The sequence below is a fragment of the Neofelis nebulosa genome, chromosome 9 (assembly GCF_028018385.1).
Source record: "Neofelis nebulosa isolate mNeoNeb1 chromosome 9, mNeoNeb1.pri, whole genome shotgun sequence".
In the NCBI taxonomy this organism is placed as follows: domain Eukaryota; kingdom Metazoa; phylum Chordata; class Mammalia; order Carnivora; family Felidae; genus Neofelis; species Neofelis nebulosa.
In genome coordinates, this window is record NC_080790.1 from 140,071,286 (window position 1) to 140,092,394 (window position 21,109).

The window sequence follows — 21,109 nt, forward strand, 5'->3', positions numbered from 1 at the left end:
CCTGCTGCCCCCTGCAGACCGCCTGCCTCTCAATGCTGCACTGCCTGTCTGCCCTACAGTTTGGAAATGGGTGTTTAGAGCAGCAAGTCCCCCTTTCCTTTTCCCCACGTTTCCTTTTCCTTCCGAGTTAGATTCTGGAGACGGTGACCTAAGTCTTCCCCAGCAGAAGCGAGGACAAGGGCAAGACAGGCCCCGCGAGGCAGTGGCGGTGGGCAGGCGGCCTCTGTCCCCCGCCACGCTGACTTGCTTTGCAGCTTGAGGGAGCCCTGCAGCCTCACCGCAGCCCCTGCTCTGGGTCCTAGACCCCAGCGCCTGCTAGATGCATGCAGGAGGGGACTCGGGCGTCCCGCCCCTGCCTGTCGGCTCGTTCTCCCGGCAGGCGTCGGAGCACCTCTGCACGTGTGCTCCAATGGCCGGTCCTAGAGTGGGTCATGCTCTGCTGTCCTCCGCTCAGCGCTCCATGAATCTGGTTCGCACGTCGGCCTAACACCGTCCTCCTGCCCCCGCGCATTGTCACCCAGCTCTGACATGTGGTCCCGTTACGCACGTCTGGGCTCCTCAGCCCTCCCGGCTCCTGTGTCACATCCCAGTCCGGCCGCCTCTCCTGTGCCCCTGTAGCGCCCGTAACTGCCTCCACACCCTCCCGTCTCCTCTCCACCCTGCGGGCACTAGACAGATCTGAATGCACTGCCTCTGCCTCTCGGCCAGTGTCTGCGTGGTCCCCAGCGATGGTGAACAGAGCGCCTTGGCTGGGAGAGGGGACTGCAGGGTCACTCTCCTCTTGGGATGAGGGCCGGCCCTCTGTGTTCCTCTGGCTCCGGCCCCGGGCCCGTTGTCACTGGTCCCAGCCGACAGGGGCCTCTTTGGAGTCCTCAGGTGCAGCCAGCCCGTTCCCACAGCAGAGCCCCATCTGCCCTGCTACCTTGGCCCCCGGCCCCCTCCTCCTGCTCTTCCCTCCTGACCCTTGCCAATGGGTCCAGCACACCTCCCCCCAACTCTAGCTTCACAGCCCGCTCAGGCACCCCTCTTTCCCAGGTGGAATAGTGTCTCATCCCAGCCCCAATTCGTGGGAGGGAGACTGCCAGGCCTCCCCGGGAAGCTGGCAGGAAGAGAGCCTAGAAAGGAATGAGCCTCGGGAGAACAAACTTGTGTTTGAAAGGGACTCCCGGCAGGCTCCCGGCAGACTTCCGAAAGGTTTTGTTAACGCGGCTCTGTCTTGTGCCTTCCTGGCCCGGCCCCTGCCGTGGTCACCGTCCTTTCCCGGGAGACCCTCCAGGATGCCTGTGCAGAGACCTTTCTTTAGGACGTAACAGCACTCGGGCTGCCAGAGCAGACACATGGCCGGTGTTTGCATCTAAAAACTAAAAAAAAAATGGTCACTGGGCAAAATCATCAGTTGTAAGTGAACCTGGTGCTGGAGGGACCAACCCACGTCACTCTGATCGTTCCTTCATAGGACGTCATTACCTGCCCCGATGTTTACCAGAAGCGACTTCAGCGTGTGGAGTATATTAAAGAAATGCATCGGCCTGGTAAGTTCAGGGGGACTCGTTTCAGGGCCTGAAGCTGAAACATTTTCAATTCCTGGGTATCTGTTGCACTGCTGATAGTTTAGGGAGACGTGCTCTGCACATTTGTAGCACGAGGACGATAAGATAGGACAGGGACGGACGTGGGGTGGGGGAGAGAAAAGGCGCGAAGGCTAAGGTGTTCACAGCCAGCGGGAACGTGATCCCACAGGCAAGCCTCCTGATGTGAGACGCATCACAGCGGTTTACGTTGACCCTGGCGTTCTGCGACGGGCTCACCAGTTGGCTTTGGACAGTCCGCACGACGTGGGGAGCTTCCGTGGGCTGCTCGACACAGGCTGAGGGCGAGCCACGGGCAGAAGTGCGGGACCTGGGGCACAGCTCAGATGCTCAGGGTTTGCTCAGAGGAGGTGGTTGGATAATCGGTGTCCCGGGGCCGCAGGCTTCTTTTCTCGTGGTCCTGCGTGACGGGACTGTCACCGTCTGTGGGAATGTGAGCTGTGCCCCCCCCCCGCCCCAGGAGGGCAGGGTGCACCGCAGGCCATGGGTTGTACCAACAGCGTTGTACCGACAGGCACGCGGCCCTGTCCCCCGTGCCTCCCACGCGTGCTGCCACCGCCGTTTATTTCTGCCCTCGTCTCTTTCATCCCCTTTCCCAGAGGAAACTGCTTCTTTTCTCCCACTTTTTATTTTGAAGTAACCTTGGACTTCTAGACGGTTGCGGGTGGTACATTGAGCTGTTTGCCCTTCAGCCGGCTTCCCGTCGTGGTGACGTCTCATGTAGCAGCCGGGGCTCGGTGAGCGAGATGCCAGCGTTCCTGTCGGAGCGTCACTGCTCACCACGCACTTGACTTGGCTTTCCTAGTACCCCCTGCTGTCTTCGTACTGGCGGCTGGTGTTTAGGCACCAAGGGCTGGCGCGGGATGTGCTTGGCGCTCCTGGGGTGACCCTGCCCCAGGCCTCTCGGCAGACAGAGCTGGAAAACCCAGGCGTGCCTTCTGACCCTGCTTCTGCACACACGTATTTGTATAGGCACCTGTTTGGCTTTTTTTATGTTTTAATTTTTTAAGATTTTTATTTTCAAGTAACCTCTGTACCCAGCAATGGGGCTCCAACTCACAACCCGAGACTAAGAGTCACTCCAGTTAGGCGCCCCACACGTCTCTTGTCTTCTAAAATGGCACGCTTGGGATTCTTTTCTCTTAGCGGTGTTTTCCCCTACGTTTCTGGCTGTGTGAGCAGGTCAGGTCTAGGTGGGTGTATCTGTCTGAAGATAGGTGTTGAACTTGACTAGCTCCTTGGTCGGGCACCTGGGGGGCTCTGTCGGTGAAGCGTCCGACCTCGGCTCAGGTCATGATCTCACGGTCTGTGGGTTCGAGCCCCGCGTCGGGCTCTGTGCTGACAGCTCGGAGCCCGGAGCCTTCTTCAGATTCTGTGCCTCCCTCTGTCTCTGCCCCTCCCCGGCTCGGGTTCTGTCTGTCTGTCTGTCTCTCTCTCTCAAAAATAAATAATAAACACTGACTAGCTCCTTGGTCCTGCAGCTTCTTGTCATAAAGTGACACCATCACATTGCATTCCCCAAGGACCCACCGTAGGATGGATTCGGATTAACACGTGGGTCGGCGCGTCCCCGGGCTACACCGGCTCGGCACCCACGGGCTTCGCCTCTGGGGTGGCACACGGCCCTCTTCCTCCTTCGCCCACTGGGACGGCGGCCCCAGGCTGGCCAACGGGCCGCTGAGGCAGGCAGGGCCGGGGAACACCGCCACGCCTCACCGCTTCCCGCCTCTCCTCGTATTTTGAAGCAGACCCCACTTGTGAATACTTTCGTGTTGCTGAAGGATACAGATTCTCTTTACCACCAGCACGGCCACCCTCACACTTCAGAAGGCCACGCGTTAACACCATCCGCTACCTGCCGGGTCCGGTCCCCGGCTGTCGGAGCACCGTTCTGTCTGTGCTTCTGCCGTCTGTGGTGTTACCTCCCTCCCGACTAAGAGCTCCTGGCGCTCGGGCCGGTGCTGTCACTCTTCCTTTATTTCCTGGGACGTTTTTGTGCCGAGAACGTGCCCTTCTGCGGCCGCCAGTGCGGTTTGCAGAAGAAAGTCAGGGTCAGTGAGTGATTCTCACTTTATCACGGTCGCCACGTGATGTTGTTCACTAGCATGACCCAGCATGGCCAGTGTAACCAACTAGCTTGTCTGTGTTTGTTTTTTTTCAAACTCACGGAGTCAGACCTCCCCGGTCCATTCCAGCCCCCGAGCCACTCCCTCTTTGGCTGTTAATAGCCTCTTCGGCTTGGCCGTGATCCCTTATAGACGAAGCTCTGGCTCATTCTGTCCCTTTCTCGTCCAGGATCTGGAGTCAGCCGCTTGTGCAGGGAGAGAGAGAGGACTCAGGACCACAGCTGGGCCCTAGGGGTAGGGGGGTGGGCTATGAATTGCTGTTCTAGGTCTTTCCAGGGGGAGAGCTAGGAGCTGTTTGGATTTGTTTCAACGACGGTTGAAATCTGGGATGACGGGATTACTCCAGCCCCCTCGGTCGAATGTCTGTGCCTCGTCCCCCCACACCGACGATCCCAGTTTCTAACGACAGTGCAGGTGACCGATTTAGACCAGCACTCAATTAATGACTCACCTGCTCTATCCCACACACACGACAGTTCCGGAGGACAGGACCACTTCTGCCGCCACCAGCGTGTGTGCTGACACGTGGGTGTTGGTTGCCTTTTGTGGGTCGTTTTGTCCGGAGGGCGTGTCTCCGGTCACCGTGCTTGGAGTTAACCTGCCGTGGTCCCCGTCCACGTGGCTGGGCCCCCAGAGCTTGCGTGCGCTCATTTGCTTCTTTTGTTCTCGATGTTTGGACGTTGCTTTTCTACATTACTTTTGTTCAAAATCGTAAACCTAAAGTCAGATCTCTGGGCTGAGGTTCCAAGAATTTCCCTTCCTGTCCCTGCCCTCGCGCTGCACTGGCCCTTCCCCTCGAGGAGACCATTTCCACCCTCCGTGGTCTGTCTTCCCGTGCCTCATGAGGGGACCGTGTGTCACATCCTCCCTCTTTCTTCAGATGAACTAGAGGCTTTTCCGCCTCTGTTTCGCTGCGTGGTGCCACAGCCACGTAGAGCCACTGCTTAGGCTTACGGTCACCCCGCGGTGCCGTGCCTTCTGGCCGCCTATCCCTGTCAGATGTCTGCTGTGTGTTTGCCAGAGCATCTGTGGGGCGGGCTCCCGGAAACGGCCGCGGGACCAAAGGGCAGGTGCGCACGCGCTTCTGCCGTGGTGCCCCGTCTCCAGGCGGCCCCGTTCTGCACCCCCACTGGCTGTGGGGGCCTCTCTCCGTCCTGCCCTGCCCTGCCCGTGGCCCGTGTGCAGCGCTGCTGCTCGAGCAGGCGAGCAGGCCGGGTCTCCACGGGGTTGACTTCCTTTCTCCTGACGAGCTAGACGAGCGTCTTCCCTGCGCTCAGAGCGGGGCGGGCGTGGGCTCGGGTTCCTGGGGACCGTCCCGTGGTGACGAGTCTTCACTGGCTCCTTCCAGGAGCTGTCCAAGATCACCATGCCCATCGCCTTCAATGAGCCTCTGAGTTTCCTCCAGCGGATCACGGAGTACATGGAGCACGTGGACCTCATTCACAGAGCCTCCTGCCAGTCCCAGGCCCTGGAAAGGATGCAGGTGGGCGGTGGGCCCCTTCCGGGGGCGCCAGACACGAGACTGGTGTTCAGTGAGCATGACGCCACGTGAGTGGCCCCGCGGTGATCGGCCCGCGTGGCTCCCGCTGACTCCTGGGTGCCGTCCTGCCCTGTGCCTCGGCTCCTCCTAGGTCCGCTAGGGACTGGCCCCCCCCCCCCCCCCCCCCCCCGTGTGTGGGTGCGGCCACCCCGGCCGACCTGGCACGGGGCCTCAGGGCCGCCCGGGCTGGGGGAGGGGGGCACACGATTCCTGCCTGTGTGGTTTGAGGAAGTGCTCGTGCTGACGGGCGTTTCCCCGGAAGTTCCGTAATCTCAAAACACGTGACAAGGGAGACCCGTGCCACCAGGAGCACATCTGGCGCGGAGAGGCTGCACGTCCCCCCCGTGGCCCCCCGCTCACCGTCCTGTGCGCTGTTCCCAGTGCGTTGCTGCCTTTGCGGTGTCGGCGGTGGCTTCCCAGTGGGAGAGGACCGGCAAGCCCTTCAACCCGCTCCTGGGAGAGACGTACGAGCTGATCAGGTAAGGGGTCGGGGCCGCGGGCGCCCGGCACGGCTGCGCAGGGGAGAAGCGGAGCGCCGGGCTCCAGAGAGGAGGGGAGGCGACAGGCGACGGAGGGGCGCTGGCTCGCCTGGAACCGACGTGGACACGGGCCCTCGTGCGTGAGCCCGGCCCACGTCAGCAGGGCATCTGGTGACTGTCACCAGGGCAGGTGCAGCTGCGGGCAGTGGCCAGGGGCCGGGTGGGGTCTCTGCCGGGTGGCGCCCCGTGCCGCCCCCCCGACCTGGTCTTCTGACCTGGTCTTTGAGCCCCGCGCACGCCCCAGAAACGGCACGGCCTGTGGCGGTCCTGGCGGGGGCCCCACGAGGGTGGGCCGGGCCTGTTTGGGGTGCTGTTTCCCGACCCCGCTGCCCGCGTGAGGTGCCCACCCAGACCAGCAAGTGAATCAGCGGACGGTGGCACTGTGCTCCCCGCCATCTGCTCAGCCCGGCTGGGGCTCCTCTGTGGGGCCGTTTGGGGCTCCCTCCGGGTCCTGTAAGAGAGTCTGTGGGGGTGTCTTAGTGAACGAAAGCGTAACTTCAACGATAAGAGCACACCCTTTTTAGAAGACGCGTGAGTTGAGAAAAGCGAAAAGGGAGACGTCATCCCGCAGGAGACCGTGAAGGTTGTGGTCGATTTCCTTGAGTGCGAGCACGTGTGTGGTCTGTCATTTAGCATCGTGCCATCGTCATTTCCCCACGGTGCCACAGGCTTTTGCTAAGTTACGCTGCCACGTTTTGTGTCTGGCGTCTGCGTGCGCCCCGGCTTGACGCACGCACCGCCCCCTTGCGCCGCGGAGTCGTGGCGGCGTGCTGTGTTGTCACGGCGTCTTGATCTCAGGGAGCCCTGCGGGTTGTGCTTCTCGGGCCGTTTATTGCCCTTAATGGCCGAGTTGTTCGTGAGAGTTTCTCAAAGGTGAGTAAGTGGCTGTGGACGGGCGGTGGGGGGTGGGTCTGCTTGAGTCGGCGCTCCGGGCGCGTGCGGCTCAGGGAAGCGTGTGCCAGGGTGTGTGTGTGTCAGCACTGCTTTCACACCTTTGCGGGAGGAGTCGGCAGTGTTAGCAACGCAGGCGTAAATCACCTCCCACTCGGACGGTGGCACAGATGTCCGGGTCCGGGCTCTGACCCGTTTCTGGCCGCCCGGGGCGGCCCTGCCGCTGGCCCCTCTGCGTGCCGCTGGCCTGGTTTTCTCACGGACGGAGATGTTGGCTGCCGCTCGGTGCGCGGGCACCTGCTTTCGGAACCCCGCTGCCTTTGAGGCAGCCGGGCGGGTTAGAGGCACGGTGCTGCCGTGGGGGTCCGTGCGGGCGACCCTGGGTGACCGTGGCAAGTCCCTGCTTCTTCAGTCCAGAAACGGGGGACCTGAGGCCCAGGTGAGGGAAAGACCCGCCCCGAGCCTCACTGTTCAGAGGAACTTTTGTTGTGAGTTCCCAGAGAGCACTTTCTTTATCAGCCACGCCTCTGCTGCCTCCCACGGTGCATGTGTCCTGGTGCCCGGGTGGGTGGCTCTGAGCTTGTCTAGCCACCAGGAAATTATTGGCGTTTTCGTTATTAAAAAGCACCATTAACATATCTTGAAAAGAGGAATTAGAGCTGATACGAAAGAAGTTCCAGACGACGGGAAGTGAGCACGTGGGTTCAGAGACAGCATGACCCACGATCCACGACCCGTGGTGCTGACGGCCACCCCTGATCATCAGTCACTTCCAGGATTCGGCTGAGGGGTTGAGGCGAAGCCCCGGACTGACCGAGAAACGAGCATCTTCCCCGGGCGTGCAGGCCCGTCTTCGGGTCCAGGTCGCACTGCGGCCGCGTCTGCTGCACGCGGGGCCCCGAGGGCCCTTCCGGTCTGAGGAGCTTTGTAACTAAACCGAGTCGTTCTCCAGTGTCTTCTTCCCTACAGATTGCTCCTCAGCGGCTAAAAATAGCACTTTCTTTTCTTAGACAAGTATTCATTTTGTAAATTACATACCTTGGTTGGCAACCTTTTAAAATCTAATTTTTCAACTTTCCTTCCTCTGTAACGATTGGAAATTCTGATTCCAGTTAAGTTAGTAATTATGTGGTTTAGCTTTTATAATTTTTAACGACTACAACTGTAGGTGTGTTCACAGTTCCGGAACAATTAAAAACTGACATTTTTATTGAAAAAGAGCATGTACTGAAAATCCCATTTCCTGGCCCAGGAGTATCTTGGGGCATCAGACAGGGCACGTCACAGAACTTCCAGGAGCCCTAGCAGGGACTAGAGGAGGGCCCCCTTCGGGAAGGCCGCGAGCTCCCCGCTCTTGCGGTTCTTGGGCGCTGGTGCCCCTCGAGGGCTCAGGTGGCCGCGTCTAAATCACCGGCTCTAGGAGTTTTCTTCTAGGCCTGCACGTGCTGGGGGCAGCGTGGGTGGAGGCCCCTCACACTCTTTCTCCTTCCATGCGGGGGTTCAGATTTGCCCAGAGGCGGTGGGCGCATGTGCAAGTGTCGGGGGGGCGGGGGGGGGGCGGTCAGTGTCAGGCCAAGGGTGGCGTCAGAGAGCGAGTGTTGAATATTTCTGTCACTCAGGGTGGCCAGGGGCTGCGGGGCTCCCCCAAGAGGTGTGCCGAGCCAACCTTTGTCGGATTTCGCTGTCACTGATGTGCTCTCTCCCTCTTGTTTTTGTGCCTAGGGAGGATTTAGGATTCAGATTCATATCCGAGCAGGTGAGCCACCACCCGCCGATCAGTGCATTTTATTCAGAAGGCCTCCACCAGGACTTCTTGTTTCACGGCTCCATCTACCCGAAGCTGAAGTTCTGGGGCAAGAGCGTGGAGGCCGAGCCCCGGGGCACCATCACGCTGGAGCTGCTCAAGTGAGTGCGGAGGCCGGGGGCCGGGCGGGCGCCTTTCTTAAGTTCCAGCGGAAGGGTCTTTCCCCCGGCAGACACTCCTTCGAACAGGCAACGCCCCCCAGACCCCTCATCGGGACTGGGTGTGATGTGGGCGTCTGGGACAGCCCACCGAGGACCTGGATGGCTTTAGTCACTGCCTGTGGTAGTCCTTCCGCTTGGTGATGAGCCGCACGTAGCACCTTACAACAGCCACTCTCTCCTCTGCCACGTGGTTTCTGAGGGCTAGGGCCGGGGTGTGGGGGGGCAGCGTGGCAGGCGCTCTGGCTCGGGGTCCCGTGAGGTGGCGGGCAGGACGCGGGCCGAAGGCGGCTGGTGGGACATCTGCTTGTAGGCCCCCTTCCGTGGCCGTTGGCGGGAGGCCTGGGGGTGCTCACAGCGGGGTGCTGGCATCCAACAGAGCTGGGGACCCAAGGGGGATGGAGCCACGGTGTCTCTTAGGACCTCATCGCAGAAGTGGCCTCACCCTGACCTTAAACCCTCGTTGGTCACGAGGACCACGCTCCTTGAGGGTGGGAGGGAGACACGGATGAAACCTGGGAGGTGGGGGACTTTGAGGGGCGTCGTGGAGGCTGCCCGCACACCCATGAAATCTCAGTCCCAACGCTCCCCGGTGTTTGTTCGGACACCTCGCAAAGCAAAAGCCCATCTCTAGCAGTCGCATGGACGTTGCAAAACCAGCGTAGACCCGGTCTAGGCCACGGCGTGCCGCAGGCTCCCTGAGATGCACGTCTTGCTAACCGTGGCCCGCCGTGATGAAGCACGGGGTATGATTTTTGTTTCACGTTGGCCCAGCCTGGCTGGTTGCCGGAGAATACCAGCCCCTGACCCCCGTGTACCCAGGGCTGATGGGGTCACCAGGTGCAGTGAGGGCACCCCACTTCTGGGAAGCATGTGCGTCTTGCGGCGGTCCGTGCTTTCTTGGGGCGGGGCATGCAGAATTGAAAAGTGGCAAATCTTATTGATTAACGCATTTGAGTTTCCCCTGGAAATTTGAGGGGCCCCGAATACTTGTCCTGAAATACTTCTGCTTTGAGCTAGTCTCTGCCCTTGATCATGGCTCTTTGACACGGCCTCCCTCGAGACACGGGTCTCACGAACTTGCATCACATCCGTGGGGGTTCTTTTCTCCTTGGGTCAGGCCACTGGGGGAGGATGAGGGATACGAGCAAAGGCGTCTGGGAAGGCGTTCCACACGGAGCTGCTCCCTGGACCTCGGGCGGGGTGTGGGCCGTGCGGCTCCTGCAGGCGCCGGCTGAAGAGGCCATTGTGTGGACAGCTTCCCGGGACAGCCTTTTCTCTTTGTCTCGGTGGTCTCCTGTTGCTTATTAACTTGTCTTGACATTTAAGTAGAAAGCTTTGTTGATGCTACAAAGGAAAGCAGAAATAAATTTCAAACAAATGCTAAATAAATAGCCGCTGTTCGAGGGAGTTCAAAGCGATATTCTACTCCGGCACAGGTTTTAAGGCAATTATGGCTTAATTCTGTCTGGTATTTTGCTTTTTAGGGTCACGCAGTGTCTTTTGTTTGCTGGCGTCTGACTTGCGTGTTTTCTGGCATCTTTCACAGACACAATGAGGCTTACACCTGGACCAACCCTACCTGCTGTGTGCACAACGTGATTATCGGGAAGCTCTGGATAGAGCAGTACGGGACGGTGGAGATTGTGAACCACAGGTAATGGCACCGGTCGTGCGCCAGTCGGAGACCGCGCCGAACCCTAGACGCGCTTGCCGTGAGCTCGGGGACACGCTTCCGGCCTGCTCCCGGCTGCCATTCAGGCTGTCAGGGTTCGGCGCGCCTGTGGGAAGAGCCAGGCCTGGGGGTGGCCGCCATGGTGCTGGTCGGTGGTGGCATCATCTTTGTGCCCCTGCTTACCTCTTGTTTTGGTTTCAGTCGCAGTAGTGAATTGATTTTGAAATTTTAAATGACACTAAAGAATGATGGGATTCCCACGTGAAACATCCTCATATACTGACCTCTGTCCACTCTCGAACCTTCCTCCTGGAAGTTCGTGACATAGCGGCTTTGTTTTTTAGCAGCTTTATCGAGATACAGTTTGTATACCGTAAAATTCACGCATTTAAGTGAGTTTCGGTGTATCTACTGAACTGTACCGTTGCCACCAGGCAGTGTCAGAGCATCTCCGTCACCCCAGAAAGGTGCCCCGCGCCCATCGCGGTCACTGCCCGACGCCCCAGCCCCGGCCACCCGGGTGTCTCGGTTCACCTTTCCCAGACATTTCGCGTCGTACAACGGAAGCCTGTGTTTGTTTTTCCCGCAGAACTGGAGATAAGTGTGTGCTTCATTTTAAACCGTGTGGACTGTTTGGAAAAGAACTTCACAAAGTGGAGGGGCACATCCAGGACAAAAAGTAGGTCTGCGTCCGGGTGGCTCACCGTGGGCGGCGCGTGCGCCCCTTGATGGCGATGTGGGCGTGCCAGTGACGTTCGCTCACCTTAGAAAAGATTATGACTCTGTTTGGTCTAGAGAAGACACTCCCTCACTGGGTCTACAGAGAGACGAAGGGTTAGTTTTAAGTGTCGTTTCCGGGCGGTGAGTGATCGGGGTCTGTCTCGCCCTCTCCTGAGGAGGAGAGGTCTGGGTCTGACTCCTTTTGATCAAATGGACGTGAGGAGATGAGGTGCTCTCACTGAGAGGAAACGCTGCGCTTTTGCGAACAGAGCTGAGGTTGAAGACGTGACCACGCGTCTCCTCCGGAGCGGTGTCTGCCACGTGTTGCCAGGCACAACTCAGACCGTAGCGGGAGCCTCAGTTCCACGGGCCGGCTCGTGGCACTCTGGGAGTTAGAGACTTTTTACGTGTTGGACCAGAGAAACGGTCAGAAGTTCCCAATAGATTTTCCGGGGTTCTCTCTCCTTTGGGTTATTTAAAAAAACATTTTTTGTAATGTTTACTTGTTTTTGAGAGAGAGAGAGACAGAGCGTGAGTAGGGGAGGGGCAGAGAGAGGCGGAGGGTCGGGCGGGGACACAGAATCCGAAGCAGGCTCCAGGCTGCGAGCTGTCAGCACAGAGCCCGACTCGGGGCTGCGAGACCGTGACCTGAGCCGAAGTTGGACGCTTGACCGACCGAGCCCCCCAGGCGCCCTGACCTTTGGGTTATTTTATCTTATGTTTTTGGCCTCAGATTTCTCACTTTTTATTCCCCAGTCAGGAAATTGGGGTTTGTATAATGTCATGAAACCCCTTCCACCTCCTAAAAACTAGACATTTTCTTTCTTTCTTCTTCTTCTTCTTTTTTTTCTTTTTTTGAAGTAGCCTCCATGCGAGCATGGGGCTTGAACTCACCACCCTGACATCGAGAGTCAGGCGCCCCACCCACTGAGCCAGCCAGGTGCCCCACCTACGTTTTAATCAGAAACAAGTTTCCAGGGTAAAACGGTGGGCACTGTTTCTTCTCCTGCTGAGTACCAGAAAGTCACCTGTCCAAACGGCCTGTTAGATGCTTTTAGACTTTAGACTCTGACTGCCGTGCCCACTGAAGTGAGCCGGGGCTCAGCTCGGAGACCTTGCAGGACAGCAGCCCTCTTCAGGGCAAGGGCGCCGGCCAGTGCCCCGAGCAGCCTGTCCCTGGTGGTGGAAACAACCCAGAGAGAGACCGTGGTCAGCGTGAAACGGGCCTGCAGAAACAGGCCACTCCTCACTGCCACGCGCCCCGTCCCGGAGGGTCTGCAAACCCTGTTCTGATTTTTTGATTTTCTATCCCAAACTGGAGTCAGCTCTTGCCTAACGCCGTGCCTCTTGGGGACAGAATATGTCGGCCAAGGTGACTAAGTCCTGAGTGAGGACTGGCCGAGTGTCCCCCGCCAGTCCCCGCGTGGCCACTTTCCGGGCTGAGCCCGAGGCAGGGGTGCCCGCCCTCCCAGAAATGTCACACGCCTGGCAGAACAGCATCTCCAGGGGGTGCGTGGCCACCGTGCTTTCCCCGCAGGAAGACACAAAAAAGACAAAAAGAAAAAACAAAAAACAGTCCAGCGCTGTTGGCGTCGTTCCTTTTGGAGTCCAGCAAAGCGCTCCGGTGGTTGATCTGGACAGTTTCCAGAGGTCGTTAGGAAACGAAGCAAGCAGACGGGTACTGATGTGGGCATCCGATCTGCGGATATGAAGATAAAGCAGACAATGCCAGCTGAAATTGCGAGGGCTGTTGATGTGATTTGTAGGAAAGGGAAGGACACAGTCTTGGAGGTTCATGTATTTCAAGGGCAGTGGCCAGACCAGCACGTGGGTTCCAGCGAAACCTTCCCTTTTTCTCACCTTTTCTTGTCCACACTCGTGGGGGCTTGTGCCCTTATCTTTTTTCTGCTTTGGCAAATTAGGCCCGAGGGGGGACCCTCAAAGGCAGATTTTCCTCTTCGCACCTCTGTCCAGAGAGGTTCTAAAATTTACAAGGAGACAAACCAGAATGGGAATGTACTCCACGGTCACGGTCACAATCGAGGTGCTGCCTGTTTAGATGAAGGGTTTATAATTGCTATAAACACGGTTTTAAAAATTCCCTTTGATGGGGCGCCTGGCTGGCTCAGTCAGAAGAGCACACGGCTCTTAATCTCCAGGTCGTGAGTCTGAGCCCACGTTGGGTGTAGAGATTACTAAAGATAAATAAATAAACTTAAGCAAAATAAAAATTCCCTTTGACTACAGCAAAAAGAAGCTCTTTATGATCTATGGAAAATGGACAGAGTGTTTGTGGGGAATAGACCCTGCTGCGTACGAGTCCTTCAAGAAGCGGGAGAGGAGAGGCGACCACCTGAGCAAGCCACAGCCGGTAAGGTGCTGCCCCCGGCGGGGGAGGCGGGGGGGGGGGGGGCGCGAAGGGGGGGAGGGCTTCAGAGTCGAGTGCGGGGGGAGTCTGCCTTCCCTCTGCTGGGCCTGTGGGGTCCCAGCTGGAGAGGATGAAGGCCTGGAATCCGCCCATCCGTCTGTGTGCTGCTCGGGGCCTCGGTTTACCTGCATCTCTGTGTGCAGAGGCTGCTGCCGTCAGCCGGGCTCGGGGGCCACTTGGTACGCCATGTCCCCCAAGCCTGGCAGAGCCCAAGTGCACCTACGTTTCTTTCCGGGAACGCCGTGCTCCGGGTTCTTCTTTGTGAACCTCCTGTCTCCCAGCACCTCGTTAGCTTAGACCTATTAAAAAATCAAGACTGTCATGTCTGTGTTTTCAGTTCTGAGCACCAGGTAATATATTCCACAGTTGGGAGGTTTTGGCAAGGATACTCTCCCCCCAGAGCTTTGGAATACTGATGATCTCAGGGCTAAAACTAGAAGGGGTAGCTCAAAGGAAGGGTCAGGTTGTTCGAGGTAAGAAGAGAGAGTGGGCCAGGCCCAAGGCGTTCGGCCTCCCCCAGGGTTTCAGTGGTCCGGCCCTGTGGCATCGCCTGAGTGCTGCTGGACACCTTCCAACGTGCTCTTTGACTTTAAAAAGCAAAAGGAACGTCCCATGTGAAGACCACACAGACTTGGAATGTGAAATGCCCGAAGGGGTGGCGTTTGGTGCCTGAGTTTAGCTTCGCTGTCCTCTGGGTGACTCGACACGAGACAGACTTGTGCGAGCACTTGCCCGGGAGCAGCCTTCTGTAGCTCCTGGCACCGAACCCCGTGGGCCGCAGCCAGCGGTACCGAGCCCCGTTGGACGTCGGCCGGGAGGGTCCCGAGGCCGCGTCGTCGTGTCCCCGCCTTCTCCCGCAGCAGCCGCGGGGGTGGCCACTGCTTCCTTCTCCGGGTCCCGCTGCTTGGGAAATGTGAGGGTGGTTGTGTTTTGTCTTCAGATGTGGTCTGCAGGCGGGGTTCAGTCTAGAGGTGCTAAGGGTCCATGAGGTCGCCCGGCGAGAGCGGTTCTGGCGGAGGGCCGAGCCGCGGCGTGTGGGGACTGGCTCCGGCCGGGGAGGGCCGCACCCCGCCTGGCCGCTGCTGTAGAAGGCCCGGCCCCCCGGCCCCCCGGCCCCCCGGCCCCCCGGCGGCTCCCTAGGTGTTGGTGTGTGCTATCCCAAGGGGGGCGGGGGGGTCGCTGTGCTGCTGACTTCCTGCCCTCTGGGGGAGCCCCAGCACGGGGAGCCCCTGCAAAGAGAGCATCTCGGCATCTTCTCCCTTACCAGAGAGCCCACCCTGCCCTGCCTGACAGTCGCTCCGAGAGCAGCTGTCCCACCCGGCCGGCCGGCCCACGGTGTTCTGTGTTTCAGGACGACAGCTCCCAGAAAGCTGACGGCGATGCGGCGGATGCCGTGCCCGAGGTTCAGGAGACTGTGCAGGTCATTCCAGGCAGCAAGCTACTCTGGAGGGTCAACACTCGGCCCCCCAACTCTGCCCAGGTCCGTACCCCTGCCCCCCGCCCCTCTCCGCACCCCTGACCCCTGGCCAGGCCAGACCCCTCAGCCGTTCCCCGGCCCCGTGTCCACGCCGCCTAGGGCCTTGCTTCCTCAGAGTGAGCCTCCGAGGGCTCCCCGCCCTCCCGGAGCCCCAGTCGAGCCTCGGCCACGGCCTGGCCTCCCCGCCAACATGTCGTGCGGGTGTGCTGCCGTGCCCCTGACACGCGGTGAGACAGGTGCCCCCGCGTGCACACGGTGCCTTCTCTAGGCGGCCTGCACCGACTGGGTCTCCCTGAAAGGGGCTTCCAGACTGCTTTTGAGAGATTATTTTCCCGACTTGTCGGTTTAGATGCTTAAGTGCATTTTGGTACTTATGTTTGAAAATTACGCTTCTAATTTATATTGCACATGATAAGCTTATTACATCCCGTATGATAGGGTGCAGTATAGAGGGTGACTGTATAAATGTAATAATTTTGTGTAGTAACTGTTATTTTAGTATCTATCATTACTTATCCCGTTCGTACGTAAAACATACGGACTACATGTGAAGTCTACTTCACTCCTATCCCCCTACCAGACCACAGTAAAAAGGAGACAGAACCCCCACCTACACGGACGTCACCTCGACACAGCCACTGCTGGCTCCCAGCAGAGTGTAAAATAGTTCGACCCAACAGGGCAAAGGTGTACTTCTTGCCAGGAATTCCTCTTAAAAACAACACTTGTTCCTCCTCCCTGTGGTTCGTGTCTGTGGACCCAGGAGTGGAGCTGGAGGGCCGGCAGGTGCGGGACAGTGAGGAGGTGCTGGGGGCCTTCCCAGGACCGGCCGGGGGGGGGGGGGGGGGCGGGGCGGGCAGGGCGGCTGTGGGGCTGCGTCCGCACGGACTGTGGGGCAGAGCGTGGACCGGCAGGAGTGGCCAGGACCCGGCCGCCCCGAGCGGCCTAGCCGAGCGGAGCGCGGAAACATGCCAGCGTGGTGACGGGTTTCCGCGCCTCTCCCCCCAGATGTACAATTTCACCAGCTTCACCGTCAGTCTCAACGAGCTGCAGAGCGGCATGGAGAAGACCCTGGCTCCCACGGACTGCCGCCTGCGCCCCGACATCCGCGGCATGGAGAACGGCGACATGGGTGCGCTCGCGGGCCGGTGGGGGCGGGGGGCGCCCGTGCTGCAGGTGGACAGACAGGGAGACTGAGGACAGTGCCTCTCGCACTCTCCGTGGTGGAAGAGGTTTAGAAATCCCAGCCTGCTGCAGACCAGTCCCCTGTGGATAGGATACGATTAAGTTACTAGAAAAATGAAGGACAACGGGTGCGGAACACGAGTCCCCCAGTTCTTATCAGCGAAATTGGGGTAACGTTTCCAAGGTTGGACGTGTTCTCCATCCAAAGTCAGTGTAGGACCGCATCCCGGGCCCAGGCTGCTCGCGCACCGTGGATGTCTCCGCGTGACGAGGGAGCGGCCGCACGCCGGCTCACCCATCCACGTCAGCCGTGCGGTGGGCCGCTGGCCAGAGGGCCGTCCCAAGCGGTCCTGGGTTTTGTGGACACAGTCGTTGTCGAGTGGAGGGACTGCACGGGGCAGGGAGACCCCCACTCTCCAGGACCAGTGTCTGCACCCGCACCCGGGACCGGGCCGCAGAGCCCGAGGGTCAGGTTACGCGGGACGGTCCTCTGTGGGAAGCAGCCCCCGCTGGCCCCGGCCCTGCCCTGAGGGTCAAGTCGCCCGTGAGCCTGAGCTTGCCCTTGCGTGGTGCTCCTTCCCGAGCCCTGCTGCGCCCTCCTGCGGTGCGGGGGAAAGGCCTGCCTCTCCCCGCAGCCACACTGGGGTCGGGGCGCTGCTGTAGCCTCGTGACCGGGTTTGGTTTGCAGACGACGTTTCTGACCAGCGTGACTTCTCACCTAGGGTCTGGGGGTGGGGGCGCTGCCGCATCTGTCTGCTTCCTTCCACCCTCGCCTCCGTTGGTTGTAAGCCGGGAGCCTCACCGTCAACTCTGAGTCCTTACCCACGCCGTGTGCTTGGCCCCCAGATCTGGCGAGCCAGGAGAAGGAGCGGCTGGAAGAGAAGCAGCGGGAGGCCCGGAGGGAACGGGCCAAGCAGGAGGCCGAGTGGCAGACCAGGTGAGGCCTCGGTGGCTGGGAGAGGGCAGTGGCCAGGGCCCCACGTGCACCTGTGGCTGAGCAGAAGCTATTTTGGGGTCCCATTAACGCGGGGCCGCAGCCCCGGGTCTGGCGTGGGTCCCGTGACACAGACGGGCCGAGCGTCCCCGAAGGTGAGTAGGCACCCTGCCAGTGCAGGGACAGGTCCCCTCCGACCCGGGCCTGGCAGTCCTGCCCACAGCGCATCTGACCCTGAGCATTCCTCTCAAATAGGACAGTTTAAAACAAACCGTAGTCTGAACCAGGCCACCAGCTGGAGGACGACACAGCTTGTGGAAAGGCAGTGCTGTGGAAGGAATGGTGTGTTCAGCCATCGCCCTTTGACACTGCTGCAGGCTGCTCTTGTCCACGTCACCTGCCACGTGGCACAGGTGGCCGGATAGGCCCCAGCCGGCCCCACGTGGTAGCGTGGATAGGAGGGAGGGTGTGGAGAGCGGTGCCCAGGGGCATCGCAGGTGGGGACACACCTGTGTTCAGACCAGGTGAGAGGGGTCACAGACACACAGAGACAGATAGATAGAGACAGACAGAGACAGACAGAGACAGGGAGCAGACCCTGTGGGCCCGGGGCCTCCTGCTGTCTCACCGGAAAAGCGCGGTTGGTTTGTCAGTGGTCGTAATTACGTGAAAACAGCCCATTCGGTGAGGATTCAGTCGGGTAAGTACCGTAATACTTGAGCATAATTAAAACATATGTCCGTTAAAATGTTAGTCCTAGCAAAATCTTGGGGTGCATGGGGCACCTGGGTGGCTCAGTCGGTGGAGCATCTGACTTCGGCCCAGGTCATGATCTCACACTCTGAGTTCAAGCCCCACGTCGGGCTCTGCGCTGCCGGCTCAGAGCCTGGAACCTGCTTCTGACTCTGTGTCTCCCCCTCTCTCTGCCCCATCCCCACTCATGCTCTGTCTCTCTCTGTCTCAAAAATAAATTAAAAAAAAACATAAACAATTAAAAAAAAATCTTGGGGTGGCCTTGAGCTGTTCACTGAGTCTTTTTTCCAATCAAGCTTGATGCGCTGTAGGCATTGTTTTCTAGGCCTGGTCACGATCGCCTCCCGTGGCTGTTTTGTGACTAACATTTTTAAAACCATTTCTTTGTGCTCGGGCTTCCGACCTGATTTAAGTTTGCGCTTTCAGTCTTTCCAATATTTGGAACTGGCTTCATTCCAGAAAAAGCTTGAAAAGCATCCACCCTCCTTCATTGTCTTTAAGGAATCGATTTAAAAAATACATTGCAGAAGTAGCGATATTTGGTCCTCAGATGACTCCTTCTACTTTGTGAGCCCCAGGTCCTTAGTTGTCTTCAGGATGTGAGCCAGCAGTCGAGGGTCCGGGGGGCTTCCCAGGGCACGTGCCACACACGTGCCCGCGGTGGCGGCCCCGTTGCCTCCCTGCCCACAGGTCGTCCCCTTCCCCAGTTAGACACGCCGGGCCTACTTCCAGGGAAGGAACCAGCACTGTGCCCGTCCTTCCCTCGGAAGGGATAGTGGCCGTTCTCCGCTAACAGCCTAGCGTGTTTCCGTGAAGGCCTTGAGGGTCTGCTGGCGAAGCCCACTCTGGGCTGTTCGCGGGGACAGCATTCGAGAGAAAATGTGGTCAATAACTCTCAGCCGCGGCTGCTGCCCTGGGCTGCATCTAAAGCCGCGTGCTGATGCGGTGAGGCCTCCCTGCAGGGAACACGAGCCAGGTTGTGTCCACGTGCTTCCTGACCATGTCCTCTGTGTTCCAGGTGGTTTCATCAAGGCAGCAACCCGCACACGGGGGCTCCCGACTGGTTGTATGCGGGGGGCTACTTTGAGCGGAATTTCTCCCGCTGCCCAGATATCTACTGAGGGGCCGGAGTGGCCCCCAGGACCGGAGACCGGACTCCGTCAAGTGGTCATGGCAGAAACCAGCTTTTCCGGCGACTGTGTCCGTGGAGACAGCACCATCCCCGGTCAAGGATTCGATGCTAATTAACTTCTGATCGCCAAACATTTTACTACTGTTCATCAAGCTTCACATGGGATCATCATGTTTTCATTTAAGGGCGGAAAAGGACAATCCTCTGCCGTCCCTTCACGTGACGGGAATCAGCCCGGCTTGTTACAGCGCCCTCTTCATTGTAAAGTTCACAACGGAAGTAAGTAACCAGGAAGGGTCTTAGTTCTAAGTCCCCCCGTGTCCCTCCTCCTAACGCAGTGGCAAAGGGTTTCTGAGACTGTTGTGCATTTGAACCAGTAACAGGGGAAGACGGATCTTGAAAGTAACCCTTCGAGGAGCTTTACGGGGTCAGGGGTTGCTTCCTAGATTACGGTAATGCAAAAGTGAAGACTTTCAGAGCGCCAGATGGAATGAAATGAAAGCTGTCAGATTCTGTATTTTTTACCAGTCTTCAATAATGTAAAGATTACTTTTAAAATATTTAAGTTAAAACTACTTGAATAGTATTTTGCCGGAGAGCAAGGTTTGCATTAATCACCAATCGTATACTGTCCGAGACGAAGCATTACCGTGACAGCCTGGGGTGGCCGGAAACCTCGAGAGTCGTGACGGACCTCCCCAGGCTGCTGCCAGCCTCGAAAGGGGCCCCGCCTCTGTCACCGGGGCTTCGTGGCCTCTGCAGGCCAGGCCCGCGTCACAGAGGGTCGCCGTGCCTACGGCAGGTGCGCCCCGCGGGAGGCTCCGAAGCAGCAGCCGCTACGGCCGTGTCATTAAAGTTACTTAACAAAAAATAGGTGCGCGTCCATCCTAGAAACATCCCTTCTGGTGGCTCTTGTCTTTCTGTAGAAGTGTCAACACCGCAGGCCTCAGCGGAGCTCTGAACGGAGAGCGTCTGCTGAGCGTGCACGCACTCACGCGGCCGTATGGAGTGCTGGGCTCTCGGTGGCAGGCTGCCGTCATTGTGTGTCCGGGCTTCGACGTCACATCTGTCATTAAAACACTTTTAAAAGCGAATACTTGTTCTGCAGCCTTGATTCTGTAGCTTTGGAAACCGGAAGTCAAGGTGTTGGGTGGAACCGAGCGTCTGCCCCACGGAGACGGGAGCGGAGCCACTGGTGACGGGCAGAGGTGTGCGAGGCTTTACGGTTCTGACGCTGTTCTGAGACGGGGTCGTGGCGCATCTGGTCGTCCGAATGGGGACCTCATGCACCTGTGGCCGTGGGCGGGTTCGCTGTCCACGAGGGAGGGCGAGCTGAAAATGTCGAAGGGCACAGTCCTAGGACACGTTTAAAGGGACAGTATTTCGGGCAGTTTAAGAGCTTCTTGCAGATGAGTCCGTTTCTCACTGCCACTGATAACAGGCCAACGAGGTTTGCACTTTTGAGTCTGCTGGGGAGGCCGGTTTTCAGCACGCACCGGGCCCAGGCCCCAGAGGAGGAGGGCGGGACGGTGGACACCAGAACATACGTGTTTGTGGGGCCGTCCTCACTTGGCTTATGGTTTTTAAACTTCGGTCTCTGCAAATGCCAACGTGTAAAGTGACTGCCTCAACTTCGTCTCCCTTGGTCATTTCAGATGCCAGAGGTTTGTCTCTACTAAAGATTTTTGTCACTAGAAAACGCATCTTAAAACACAGGCACCTGCTACCGATGCTTTTGGCCTGTGTGGAAAGTGGTGGCTTCTCAGCCACACGTTGATGTCATTATGGCTTTGCCGTAAGGACCCAGGGGCTTTCTAGAGTAATTTTGTAACTTCGACCATCTGTGCAGCAGGGACAGTAGAGCATACTCTCCCCTAAACTCTCGATGTGATGAGTTTGCTCCCCTTTGAGGTGAGGATCCAGTCTCGCGTCCTTGACTGGGCACACAGTTGTCAGCCGCTGGAGGTTCAGCCAGGGACAGAGAGACACCACGTTGGAATATGTCTCGTGTGCGATATAACCTAATGTCATGGGGCCCCTGGCGTTGACTAGGTTTCATAGGCCACCTGGTGTTGGAGACCCGACAGTCCTGTCTGTTTGGGGGCGGGGGGGGGGGGGGGCTGGCACAAATCTGTCCCCAAGCAGCCAGGGTCAGGAC

The 21,109-nt window shown here is 58.6% G+C and overlaps 2 protein-coding genes across 10 annotated transcripts in view; both read left to right on the forward strand.

Moving 5' to 3' along the window:
• OSBPL2 (oxysterol binding protein like 2) overlaps positions 1 to 20,045 on the forward strand; it is a 37,001-nt gene extending 16,956 nt beyond the window's left edge. For 3 of the 7 annotated variants that reach the window (XM_058686144.1, XM_058686145.1, XM_058686146.1), the window contains exons 4-14: positions 1,457 to 1,532; positions 5,064 to 5,198; positions 5,637 to 5,734; positions 8,408 to 8,590; positions 10,197 to 10,304; positions 10,912 to 11,001; positions 13,290 to 13,413; positions 14,822 to 14,950; positions 15,956 to 16,079; positions 16,979 to 17,069; positions 18,838 to 20,045. In XM_058686144.1, the coding sequence (XP_058542127.1) occupies positions 1,457 to 1,532; positions 5,064 to 5,198; positions 5,637 to 5,734; positions 8,408 to 8,590; positions 10,197 to 10,304; positions 10,912 to 11,001; positions 13,290 to 13,413; positions 14,822 to 14,950; positions 15,956 to 16,079; positions 16,979 to 17,069; positions 18,838 to 18,940 (1,261 nt within the window). In that variant the 3' untranslated portion in view covers positions 18,941 to 20,045. Of the gene's footprint in view, positions 1 to 1,456; positions 1,533 to 5,063; positions 5,199 to 5,636; positions 5,735 to 8,407; positions 8,591 to 10,196; positions 10,305 to 10,911; positions 11,002 to 13,289; positions 13,414 to 14,821; positions 14,951 to 15,527; positions 15,685 to 15,955; positions 16,080 to 16,978; positions 17,070 to 18,837 lie in introns of those variants that run through there. The other 4 variants (XM_058686148.1, XM_058686149.1, XR_009249156.1 and 1 more) reach the window with 3 other exon arrangements.
• The window catches only part of MTG2 (mitochondrial ribosome associated GTPase 2), a 243,062-nt gene that overhangs the window by 64,597 nt on the left and 157,356 nt on the right, over positions 1 to 21,109 (forward strand). The window lies entirely within an intron of this gene.